The sequence below is a fragment of the Podarcis pityusensis genome (assembly GCF_964106645.2).
Source record: "Podarcis pityusensis genome assembly, chromosome: 8".
Taxonomy (NCBI): domain Eukaryota; kingdom Metazoa; phylum Chordata; class Lepidosauria; order Squamata; family Lacertidae; genus Podarcis; species Podarcis pityusensis.
The window spans coordinates 10,606,317-10,619,299 of record NC_138033.1 but is presented as its reverse complement, the minus strand read 5'-3'; the positions used below and the strand labels follow the sequence as shown (position 1 = coordinate 10,619,299).

The 12,983-nt window shown below is 49.7% G+C and overlaps 1 protein-coding gene and 1 long non-coding RNA gene across 2 annotated transcripts in view; both read left to right on the top strand.

Moving 5' to 3' along the window:
* TMEM145 (transmembrane protein 145) overlaps positions 1-12,983 on the top strand; it is a 35,885-nt gene extending 22,902 nt beyond the window's left edge. The window contains exons 5-15 of the mRNA XM_081018928.1: positions 112-213; positions 301-385; positions 2,080-2,151; positions 2,979-3,047; positions 3,891-3,971; positions 4,290-4,368; positions 6,837-6,930; positions 7,951-8,123; positions 8,819-8,939; positions 9,831-10,031; positions 11,882-12,983. Of these exons, the coding sequence (XP_080875054.1) occupies positions 112-213; positions 301-385; positions 2,080-2,151; positions 2,979-3,047; positions 3,891-3,971; positions 4,290-4,368; positions 6,837-6,930; positions 7,951-8,123; positions 8,819-8,939; positions 9,831-10,031; positions 11,882-12,103 (1,299 nt within the window). The 3' untranslated portion in view covers positions 12,104-12,983. The remainder of the gene's footprint in view (positions 1-111; positions 214-300; positions 386-2,079; positions 2,152-2,978; positions 3,048-3,890; positions 3,972-4,289; positions 4,369-6,836; positions 6,931-7,950; positions 8,124-8,818; positions 8,940-9,830; positions 10,032-11,881) is intronic.
* On the top strand, positions 10,044-11,649 carry LOC308484608. Its single transcript, XR_013990037.1, has 2 exons — positions 10,044-11,292; positions 11,532-11,649. It is a non-coding gene; the product is annotated as an uncharacterized lncRNA (long non-coding RNA).

The window sequence follows — 12,983 nt, the reverse complement described above, 5'->3', positions numbered from 1 at the left end:
TATTTTATTATGTTTTTATATATGCTGGAATCTGCCCAGAGTGGCTGGGGCAACTCAGCCAGATAGGCAGGGAACAAATAATAAAATTATTCGTATTATTATTCTTTCCAGTTGGTGACAGAAAATTCGGTGCGGTACTTGAGCTGTGCTAGCGGCAGGAGTTTCCGCTCGGTTCGTGAGCGCTGGTGGTATGTGGCCCTCAGCAAGTGTGGGGTGAGTCTCGTGACGCCCGCCCACTCGGGTTTGTGGCTCTGCCTTGGTTCCCTAAGATCAGAATGACTTTTGACTGCTCTCTCACAGGGCGATGGGCTGGAACTGGAGTATGAGATGATCCTCACCAACGGCAAATCGCTTTGGACGCGGCACTTCTCCGCTGATGAGTTCGGTGAGTTCCCTGCTAGTTCCCGTCAGGTTTGCGAAGTTCAGATTCTGGAAATCTGAATTCCTACAGCACGTTCGCCGAGGCTTGACAGAGAGACAGTGTGTCAGAGTGGTTAGAGTACTGAGCTAGGAACTTAGAGACCAGAGTTCGATTTTGCACGCAGGTATGATCGCCGAAGAATTGATGCTTTTGAATTATGGTGCTGGAGGAGACTCTTGAGAGACCCATGGACTGCAAGAAGATCAAACCTATCCATTCTTAAGGAAATCAGCCCTGAGTGCTCACTGGAAGGACAGATCCTGAAGCTGAGGCTCCAATACTTTGGCCACCTCATGAGAAGAGAAGACTCCCTGGAAAAGACCCTGATGTTGGGAAAGATGGAGGTTACAAGGAGAAGGGGATGGCAGAGGACGAGATGGTTGGATAGTGTTCTTGAAGCTACCAGCATGAGTTTGACCAAACTGCGGGAGGCAGTGGAAGACAGGAGTGCCTGGCGTGCTCTGGTCCAGGGGGTCACGAAGAGTCGGACACGACCAAACGACTAAACAACAACAACAACATGAAACAGCATTAGCTTGCGCCTGTCGGGCATCTCTCAGCCTGAACTCCCTGATGTTGAGCAGGTGACAACAGCCATCAGGTACTCAGGCAGGCAATTTTAGTTCCTCAGCAGCAGCAGCAGCCCTCACACAACAGCGATAACCTTGAAGCTCCAGACTGGAGTGGTACAAGGCAATTCCTTTCATCTTGCAGATTCCTTTCATCCGCAAACTTGCCAAGGAACTCATAAGGTTCATTACTGAGTCATCTGCAGTTGGACAGGCCACTCTTCTTCCCAGGCTGAGAGGGAAAAGGGTGAAAACAGGTTATTTATTGGGACAGAGTGATTTTCGCAGCTGTTAAGTTGCAAAACAACAAAGCCAGGGACGGAGTGGTGGAGAAATTTATGAAACAACGATAGGATATTATCTCCGCCCAAGGCATGATAGAGAACGGCAACAACCGGGAAAAGATAGATAAGAAGAAGAAGAAGAGTTTGGATTTGATATCCCGCTTTATCACTACCCGAAGGAATCTCAAAGTGGCTAACAATCTCCTTTCCCTTCCTCCCCCACAACAAACACTCTGTGAGGTGAGTGGGGCTGAGAGACTTCAGAGAAGTGTGACTAGCCCAAGGTCACCCAGCAGCTGCATCTGGAGGAGCGGAGACATGAACCCGGTTCCCCAGATTACGAGACTACCGCTCTTAACCACTACACCACACTGGCTCTCATATAACGTTTTACATGGACAGAATAATTGCCACACACAGGAAGAACAAGGGTATAGTCTGAGTGCCTCACTTGTAGTTCTGTAAATCATTTAATGCGTCAACACGAATGGAAGTTATTAATATTGCAGTTGTTGTATAAGGGATTATTGTTTTGACCGGAATGCAATTGAAATGAATAAGATTTTGGAACGCAGAAATAAAGAAAATCATCAAACAATCAAATCTAGCACACGGGAGGCTGTGCACCTAAATTATATAATTTGGTATTTGAATGATTGGTATTACCGTAGTAATTGTATTATAATTTGGTACTGTCATAATGAAGCTATTATTGGAGTGCAATTGAAAATGAATAAAAATCTTTATAAAAAAATAAGGCAATTCCCAGGTCCGCTGCTGAATCTGCTGTCTCCGTTCTTCTCAGGCATCCTGGAGACAGACATAACTTTCCTGCTTATCTTCATCCTAATCCTCATCATCTCCTGCTACTTTGGCTGTGAGTACCAAAGAGTCCCAGTCCGGATGCAGTTGGGTCAACACTTCCTGTTTCTCATGCAGTGTGACTTATTTTGGGGGTCCCCAGTGCCAAGGCAGGGACACGGGTGGCGCTGTGGGTTAAACCACAGAGCCTAGGACTTGCTGATCAGAAGGTCGGCGGTTCGAATCCCCGCGACGGAGTGAGCTCCCGTTGCTCGGTCCCTGCTCCTGCCAACCTAGCAGTTCGAAAGCACGTCAAAGTGCAAGTAGATAAATAGGTATCGCTCCAGCGGGAAGGTAAACAGCGTTTCCGTGCGCTGCTCCGGTTCGCCAGAAGCGGCTTAGTCATGCTGGCCACAGGACCTGGAAGCTGTACGCCAGCTCCCTTGGCCAATAAAGTGAGATGAGCGCCGCAACCCCAGAGTCGGTCATGACTAGACCTAACGGTCAGGGGTCCCTTTACCTTTACAGTGCCCAGGCAAATGGGCATCTCTCTGTAGAGAGGCAGGGGGGATTAGCTCCTCCAATCGGTGTTGTGATGGAAAGGCTTCACAGTGAGGAGGAGGAGCTGCGGGGTCAGGTGTCTCCAGAGAATAATGGGAGGGAGGGCCTTCGCAGGAATATGGGCCATGGCAGGTTCCCAATAGTACCTACCCCTGGCTCCGGAAGAAGAATTTCTAAGAGAAACCCAATCTCCAATGAGTCTCAGGCAGTGAAGTGAGGGAGAGAGGCCTCATTGGTGTGTTCCAGTGGGCAGAGAAAAGCAGCGATACTTTTGCCAACGACCCCCTGCTCTCTGTGACTCTCTGTCTCTGTGACCCTCTCTGTCGCTTTGTTCCCTCTCAGATCTTTTGAAGGGACGGCAACTTCTCCACACCACTTACAAGATGTTCATGACGGCGGCTGGGGTGGAGGGTGAGTCGTGGGCAGCGAGAGCAGATTCTGGGGAGGAAAGCAACCCTGCCAAGTTGCTGACACCAGTGGCTGGGCTTTGTTTCTGTTTTCACTTGCTTATTGATTTGGCATTTATTATAGCCCACCCTTTATCGTCTAGTCCCTAAGCTGGTTTTATATACGTAGGGTGTGTTACAATTAAACTGTGTACTGTCTCCTGCCCCCAAACGCTTAGGGTTGTGCATTCAGGTTCGGAGTTCACTGAAATGCTTTCGGCAGGGAAAAGGGGTGTCAGAAGGGATGGAAGGAGGGGCCAAAAGATTGGGATTGGGATTGGGATTAGATGGCTGATACGGTTGGAGGGGACGCGGGTGGCGCTGTGGGTTAAACCACAGAGCCTAGGACTTGCAGATCAGAAGGTCGGCGGTTCGAATCCCCGCTACAGGGTGAGCTCCTGTTGCTTGTTCCCTGCTCCTGCCAACCTAGCAGTTCAAAGCGTGTCAAAGTACAAGTAGATAAATAGGTACCACTCTGGCGGGAAGGTAAACTGCCTTTCCGTGTGCTGCTCTGGTTTGCCATAAGTGGCTTAGTTATGCTGGCCACATGACACAGAAACTGTACGTGGCTCCTTCGGCCAATAAAGCGAGATGAGCGCCGCAACCTTAGAGTTGTCCGCGACTGGACCTAATGGTCAGGAGTCCCTTTACCCTTTACCTTTACAGTTGGAGGACAAAGAACAGTTGCCAGGGATCAGGAAAGAGACCCTGCATGGGCAACTGACCCCTCCATCCTCCTTCTGCCTTTGCAATTGCACAACACTTGCCACCTGCTTCATTCCCCTCCCTCCCTTTTTCTTCTCCTCAGTGCTCAGCCTGATGTTCTTCTGCATATACTGGGGCCAGTATGCGAGCGACGGCATTGGAAACGGCAGCCTCAAGATCTTGGGTAGGTACGAAGGGGGAATCCGGAGTGAGCAGGGCCACATAAAAGTTGCCATCTTGGACGTTGCTTATCAATTACAGTCCTGCAGCCGTTCAGAAGGGAAGCAATGAATGTTGTTGGCCATTCCGTATCGTTCTTCCTAGTATATATCCTAGTGTGTATCCCTTGCCCCTTCCTCGCTGATCCATTATTTAAAGGCCATATAAAAATCCTGGGCCATTTGGACCGTTTTGATTCTCATATTCCAGAAGAACCCTGTTAATGGCCTGGGCTTAACTCCATTTCACCTTTTCTCTCTTTCTCCTTCCTCCCTTCCTCTAGCCAAGCTCCTTTTCTCCGTCAGTTTCCTGATCTTCCTCCTGATGCTTATCCTGCTGGGGAAAGGATTCACTGTCACCAGGTACCAGCATGACTAAAGGGGGACAGACCTTCCAATGAGTCAGGGTGGGATGGGGCTGTATTGCCTAGTGGTGAATAATTGGTGGGAGGGTGTGGGGATCCATAAAGGCTGTGATTGACGGGTGAGTTGCTTCACTTGCAAACACGAATAACTGAGTCTCGGTGCCATGTCTTCCAAAAAATGAAAAGCAACTTTGTGAGAGGGTCGTTTGGTGTGGAGAAGCATCCTGCAGGCAAGATGCTTCTAGTCATAGAATTGTAGAATTAGAAGACCATGAAGGTCCAATGCAGGTATCTTTCGCCACACATGGGACTCGAACCCATGACTCCAAGAGCAAGAGTCTTGTGCTCTGCCAACTGAGCTATCCCAGTTCCTATTGGTTCTTGGATCCCAAATTCAGATGCAGTTCAATCACACATTGGCAAACTCCGGGTTTGAAACCTCCGGGTATAGGGTGGTATATAAATTCAACCAACCAACCAACCGACAGACAGACAGACAGACAGACAGACAGGAAGGAAGACAAACTCTGATTGCAAAGTTATAGTGGATTAGGAGGTCTTGCGTTACAAACCCACTTCCCCAAACTACTGATGGCAGCTGATGGAAAAGTGCACTGGGACAACACTTCTTTGACATAACGTTGCCTAACCCCCCAGCAAGCAAACCAGAGGTCCCATTCATTTCATACATTTAAGGTGTCATAATACCACTTTAAGCAAATATTTCTGGGAGCTGTAGTTGGTTAAGGGTGCTGGGTGTTGTTAGGAGACTCCTGTTCTCTTCCCAGAGCTACAGTTCCCCGAGTTCCCCGAGAAGAGGGATTGATGTCTCTCTGAGATTGATCTCTCTGAGAATTGTAGCCTTGCAAGGGGGACGGAGGGTGTCCCAGAAATCCTCAGCACCCTTAACAAACTACAGCTCCCAGAATTCTTTGGAGGGAGCATGGCTGTTAAAAGTGGTATCAGGGTGCTTTAAATGTACGTTAAATAGCTGGTGTCATCTAATCTCTCTGCAAACAAATCAGGATGAAAGCTCAGTTAAACAGCTTGTCTGCAAGTGCCCCAGAACATTAAAAACAAAATCAAATATAGACTGCACCATAGAGACAGCGCTAGATTTCTGCAGGCTACACATGCCCCCTACTGGTAAAGCCCTTGAAATGACAAGCTAAGTTCTGTGTACACACCTCCTGTACGCTCTGCGTTCAAAGTGCTCCTGCTGCTGGTCAGGGAAGCGATGTACACACCATGTTAGCAGCAATGCACAAAGCACATGTATCTTGTCTTATGCCTTATTGAGTCTCTCTAGTCCAAGGGACCTTGTCCCCGCTAAGGTCAGAAACGGGGAATGCTTCTGTTTGTGCCCACGTCGTGACGTGATGTTCAAAGGGAAGGCATTCTCGATAGGCAATAGAGGTTGCAATGGGACACAGAGAAAGAGAAGTAAACTATTTTGATGTGCCTTGCCCATTTTGAGCCCAAGGGGTATTTTGAGGCACAGAGAGGGCAGGACAGGCAGGTCTAAAACAGTCCAGGCCTGTGACACAAATTTGCATCTGGACAAATTGCAATGCTGGTTGGAGAATCATTGGCATTGCACTTGGCTTATAAGTGACATGGGTTTGTTGACTGGGGGAAGAAAGAGGAATGTTGGGAAACTGAGCAGTCAAAAGATTTGCAGTTGAAACTTTAGGAATGAGAAGAGTACATTTAGTGCGGATAACATTTACAGGGGAGATTGATGATGATGATGATGATAATAATTTATTATTTATACCCCACCCATCTGGCTGGGTTTCCCCAGCCATGCTGGGCCGCTTCCAACAAAAGTTTAAAAGTACATTAAAACATCAGTCATTAAAAACTTCCCTAAGCAGGGTTGCCTTCAGATGTCTTCTAAAGTCAGATAGTTGTTTATTTCTTTGACATCTGATGGGAGGGCGTTCCACAGGGAGGGTGGGTGCCACTACCGAGAAGGCCCTTTGCCTGGTTCCCTATAACATCGCTTCTTGCAGTGAGGGAACCGCCAGAACGCCCTTGGAGCTGGACCTCAGTGTCCGGGCCAAACGACAGGGGTGGAGATGCTCCTTCAGGTATACTGGGCCGAGGTCATTTAGGGCTTTAAAGGTCAGCACCAACACTTTGAATTGTGCTCAGAAACGTCCTGGGAGCCAATGTAGGTCTTTCAGGACTGGTGTTATGTGGTCTTGGTGGTCGCTCCCAGTCACCAGTCTAGCTGCCGCATTCTGGATTAGTTGTAGTTTCTGCGTCACCTTCAACACAGAGCACGTTGCAGTAGTCCAAACGGGAGATAACTAGAGCATGCACCACTCTGGCGAGACAGTTCATGGGCAGGTAGGGTCTCAGCCTGCGTACCAGATGGATAAAGGGTATTGGGAGATTTGGGGTGTGGGGCAGTCACTCCTTCTCCCCCCAAAGCCTGGCTCATGGCTCCCTGTTTTGCAGGGGTCGGATCAGCCACACCGGCTCTATCAAGCTTTCTGTGTACATGACACTCTACACTATCACTCATGTCGTCCTCTTCATCTACGAGGCTGAGGTGAGTGTCTGTTTACTCTTGTACCGGCTTATCTATTTGAACCTCACTTATCTAGGCCACATCCACACCATGTATTTAGAGCGCTATGATGCCACTTTAAACAGTCATGGCTTCTTCCCCCAAAGGATCCTGGGTGCTGTAGTTTGTTAAACGTGCTGCCCCAATTCCCCTCACAGAGCTATAGTTCCCAGAGTGGTTTAACAGTCAATCCCTCTCCATTGGGACCTCTGGGAATTAGTTGAATACAACCCTCCTGTTACGATACCTTCAGAGGTGTCCACATCCAAACACCTTCCCAAAATAGGTTGCAGGTGTAATGACGAAAAGAGTTGGGCTGGGCGATATCTGGTTTTCAACATCAAGATCTATCCCCAGCTAATCATGATATACCGATATATCACAATGTCTGAAATAAGGGTGGAGCTACGTAGAGGCATTGGCTGGCTTCATGGTTTTTCCTGCATCATGATTTTTGCATTGTGAACACAAACACAGAGAGAGAGAGAGAGAGAGAGAGAGAGAGATTAGCAATACAGTGGTACCTCTGGTTGCGAACCGGATCCATTCCGGAGACCCGTTCGCAACATGAAAAGCCCGCAACCTGAAGCGCCGTATCTGCGCAGGTGCGCAATGTGTTTTGGCGCTTGTGCGCATGCGCAAAGTGCGATTTAGCGCTACTGCGCATGCGCGAGCAGCGAAACCTGGAAGTAACCCTTTCTGGTACTTCCGGGTCACCGTGGGACGCAACCTGAAAAAACATAACATGAAGCAAACGTACCATGAGGTATGACTGCATCAATATATTGGCAGGTCAAAATTACAAAACCGGTATCACAATATGGACTTCAAACCAGTTTTGGATGATGTATCGATATCTCGCCCAGGCCTAGAGAAGAGGGCGTTGCAGGCCTCCGTGTGCTTAGAGGCGTGTGGTTCACGTCCCCAGCTGTGAATTTTGTTGCGGCTTGTGCAGCTCTAGCAATCACATCTCTCAACCGCTTCCTTCCTTTTCGGCCCCAGTTCTTTGATCAAGCGCAGGTGCTGTACACTTACGAGTCGCCGGCTGGATACGGTCTGATCGCCTTGCAGTTTGTGGCTTACATCTGGTTCTGCTATGCTATCCTGATCACCCTCAAGCAGTTCCCAGAGAAACAGCCCTTCTATGTGCCATTTTTCGCCGCTTACACCCTCTGGTGAGTAGATGTAGAGGACGTTAAGGAGGAAGGAATCTAACTTGGGTGGGGGGCCTGGACCTCCTTTTCAACCCGAGGGCCACTTCCCCTTTTGGACAGCGTTCCAAGGGCCACCTGCTATTGGTGGGTGGGGTCAGAGGCTAAAGAGGGAGGAGCAATGGATGGAAATTTTACATTTCTACATTTGGGTGGTTCCTAAATACACTCACAACACCCATCTCTTATCTTGTGCCCAGACAAACAAGAGGCATTCTTGGAGTTCATGGGAACATTCTAGCCAGGCAAAGACACTCAGGGCAGGGACAGTGAGGGGTGTGGCCAGGGAAGAGTTCAGAGGGCCACATAAAGAGGTCTTGAGGGCCAGATTCAACCCCTGGGTTTGAAGTTCCCCACCCCGGTCTAAGGGAATGTAACTGATCACCCCGAATGTTCCCTCACTCTCAGCTGGCCAAAGTCAGGACAGATGTTTGCCCCTCGTCCAGTGAGTGGGCCGCCATGCTAGATAGGTGAGATTTGACAAAGGAAGACAAGGGGGTATGCTGGGCACAATGCAAATGTCTGGCACAACAGAGGCTGCTTTTCCAAGGGGTAAGAAAAGCTCTGCAGAAGCTACTGTTAAACAGAGTATTGTTGGAGGCAGTGGGGAGAAAATGTGTGGGGAGCACGTCCTGAGCAGCCCTCTTTGTCTCTCGCAGGTTCTTTGCTGTCCCAGTCACTGCGCTTATTGCCAACTTTGGCATCCCCAAGTGGGCACGGGAGAAGATAGTCAACGGGATCCAGTTGGGCATCCACCTTTATGCCCATGCCGTATTTCTGGTAAGAAACTGCCAGCAGCCTAGAGGATTCCCCCATTATGCTGGCAGCCACTAAACTCTTGGGGCCAAACAACGCATTAAGACACCATTGACCGGGTCTCCTGACTTCTTACTTTGATATACTGAAACGCAATCTGGGGGTGAATCTGATCCTGTTTGTGAGCCCTTTTTCCCCATTGAAGCCACCCCCTGCAAGCTGATTTGCTGCCTGCAGATGGAAAAATACAGGGACCCACCCCTCATACATTTTTCTCCGTGGTTGGGTGCAAGGAAAGATCACACTTGCAGCCCTCTTGGCATGCATTGATGCGTTCTGTTTTGTGTGTGTTTGTTTTAGGTTCAGAAACCAGTTGTAACTCCCTTGCATAACATGTACTCACAATATCTATTAGTACAGCCTTCGTCAGGTTGGTGCCCTCCATACCTTTTGGACTACAACTCCCATCAGTCCCAGCCAATATGGCCAACCGCCAGGGATGATGGGAGCTGGAGTCTAACAACCTCTGGAGCGTGCCCACGGGTTCCCCATCCCTGCTCTGATAGCATCAGCAGTCAATTCTGCCTTCTGTTATAGAATGCTTCCATTTGGGTGCCAATTCTTGATGGAGCCTCTTTCATGGACCAGTTTTTTGGAGGTATCCTCCTACATTAAGTGTGGGTGGAGATGGAGATGAGTATCCCTGCTGAACTCTACCTCTCAGCTACTCATAATGTATCTACAAGTGTGAGGACTAGAAGCTTGCTTCTCTCTCTCTCTCTCTTTTTTTAAAAAAGTGAGCAATGTTAGAGAAATTAAAAAAGGAAGCAGACATGTTTTGCCTAGAGGAAATGCATGCAGTTGAGCTTGTGGGTCCATTCAGGCCTTGGTCCTCCACTCTCATTGCTTCCTCAGATCATGACCCGGCCCTCGGCAGCCAATAAGAACTTCCCGTACCACGTGCGGACATCGCAGATCGGGATTGTGGAGGAGGTGGCGTCCGGGGCCAAGTTCCCGCACCACGTCTACGGCAACGTGACGTTCATCAGCGACTCGGTGCCCAACTTCACGGAACTCTTTTCCATCCCACAGAGTACCGGGAGCAGCTCAAGCAACGTGAGTGCTAAGGAGGGTCCCCGCTTCCTAACCTTCCCTTGGTCTCCCCGGTTTTTCCTTCCAGCGCTTCTGCTAATGTCCTCCATGGAATCACTGGAAGAGGAAGCATCTCCCCTGTGACATAGCTGTCAACCTTCCCTTTTTTTGTGTGGGAAATTCCCTTATTCCAGCGCCGTTTCCTGCTGCTTCCCGCTGCTATCCCGGATTGTTAGATATCCCATAGACTGGTGAGGCTGCTGATCCCTTATTTTCGAGGCTGCCGATCCCTTATTTTCATATCTGAAAGTTGACAGCTATGCCCCTCTGCATGGCAGCTGGATTTTGGAGGCACAGGTCACTCAGTCTCCCTAGAAACCCACCCACTCCTTTGGGAAGTGCAGGCTCAGCTTCCCTGGGCTCTGCACATTGCTCTTATATCCCACACTGCTTTTTTCCTCCAAGGAGCCCAGGGAAAGTGCATGGATTTCCCCCTCCTCTTTGAATCCACACAACCACCCATCTGGTGAGGGGCTCCAGGAAGGTTCTCCTGCTGTTTTCTCCTCTACAGGCCCCTGCCCAGCTGGGGCACCAGGCCTCGGGCCTGTCTCACTGCACAAGAAATCCCAAGCTTGCCACCTGATGGAGCAGCCTCCCTGTTGCCTCTGCTTCAAAGCATTTTGCCCCCAGTTACAGCCCCCAAATTTCCCATCAGATGATGGTCCTAAAATCCTGCCCACCCTACTTCACAGCCTTAAACTACCTGGCCTCCGTACTTCCTCCATGCACCCGGTTTACAAAGGCTTCCAGCTGACAGATTTGTGGGTTGCTACTAAGCAGGCAGATCAGGTTTACTCCCTTCCTCTTGCACGAGGCTAGGTCTGTGCTACTCATGAACCGCCATGCTAAGTGCAGCTCCCCAGCTGTGCATTGTGGCTGGCCAAGAACTTGCCCATCCTGATTCTCCCCCCCCCCCTTTTATTTGCTGTACCAGAGAAGTGGCGAAAAAACAGGAGGCTTCTAAATCTCACCGTGGGCTGCTTTATGTGGCTTGGGTGCATTTGTGAGTTGCTGTACAGTTAAGGAAGAGAGAGGAATTGGATTGTTTTTGCACGTAAAGGCGAATTTATCGAATTCTCACTCTCAGGCCACAGTACACAAACATAAATGCAGCCATTCTTCAAAATCCACACATCTCCTAATTCTGCAGTGCTGTTCTCCAGCCAAGTAGCATATCTAAAAATGCGTACTACTGTAATGCATACATAAAAATGCACCTACAGTGGTACCTCTGGTTGTGAACGGGATCCATCCCGGAGCCCCGTTCGCAACCTGAAAACGCAACCCACGCGTGCGTGGGTCGCGATTCACCGCTTCTGTGCATGATGTCATTTTGCGCATCTGTGCATGCGCGAGCGGCAAAACCTGGAAGTAACCCTTTCCGGTACTTCTGGGTCGCTGCGGGACGCAACCTGAAAAGATGTAACCTGAACCGAACGTAACAAGAGGTATGACTGTATTTAGGAGGGGAAATACAAGAAGACATTATATTAGGGGGAATTGTTTTGCCAAAAATGAGTATATTGGAAGAAATTCAAACTAATATGCGGATGAATTTTCAGGAGTACTTTTATATATATATATGCGCAAACTGATGTGGAAATGATGAGAGGTGAACTTCAGATGAGAAAACAGAGAAATCAGAATCAACTTGTTTGCCAATCCCTTTGCATGTGCCTGCGCTAAGTCTTGTAAACCCTGAATCCCTCCTTGCCCTCGTGATTCAGTTGCTTCTGGTTTGTTCGGGGTCCTTTATTTCTGTTGTCCGCCCCGTCCGCTCTCACATGGCTCTCCTTCTGCCTTTTCCCATCCAGCCCCGCAAACAGGTGGAGGAGACATCATCTGCCGACCGTAACCTGACCCCCAGCTGCGTGGTCACCACCTCGGAGCTCAGCGGTGCCCCTGTGCTGTTGAAACCGTCCCTGGGGGGCGAGAGCCAACCGCCCCCCTATCAGCTCCATGCACCCCAACTCCACCAGCACAATGGCTACACTGAGTATTTTAGCATGCACACGACGGGTGCCCGGCCCGTCTAGGCTTCTCCTTGACTGTCCTGATCCTTTGTGGCTTCCTCCGCTTCCTTTCTCAACATTTTTCTGGGTGGGGGGGGGCCCTGCCTCAACCCCCAACCCCGGTTTCTTCGCTGGGCCCCCTCCTCCACGCTCCATCTTCTGCCATCTTCTATTCCAATTTGTGTCCTACCATAGCAGAGGGCTATTTTATCCTGTTTCCCTGGAATGCCAGAGTTTAGTGAGAGTACGGGGACACTAGATGCTTGGCATGGGGTAGAATTGGGGTTCCCCCCACTCCCCCCATCTTCCTGCCCCCCCACTCGGTACAACAGAGGGGGCGTGACTCCCTTCCTCGCCTAATTAATTGCCTAAAAGACATCTATCTGTACGATACATCCCTGTCCTTCCCCAAGCTATGGTTGTACGCTGCCTGCCACTGGGGGAAGCCAGGAACTGGATTAACGTGACCAGCGCGTGATTTTCTTCCACCCCTATTTCTCTCAGAGCGACAGGCCAATCTTTGGCTGCCTTCTCCCCTGTAGACAGTTTGACCCCAAAGGGAGGTCACCATAGCCTTCTCACAGCCGCCATTGTGGTTGAACGACTCTCCTGCCTGGATGCAGATGGGAGGGACTGCAGACATCCCGGCTCAGGCTGGCCTTGTAACAATGTTCTCCTGTATTATTGCTCCCTTCCGATGCTACCCTTTTCCTGCTACTGTACAGTGGTAGCAGGCATTCCCTTTTTCCCGTTTCCTTGACACCCCGCCCCCGGGTGGCGGTGTTTTCCCTCCTCCCTTTCCCCGTGACGGTGCTGTGGGTTCTGCTCCCTGATGACGGTGAATTTCTGAAATCCACCAGAGTGGGCTTTTTTTGCCAAAATAAAGAGGATTCTTGTGTTTTTA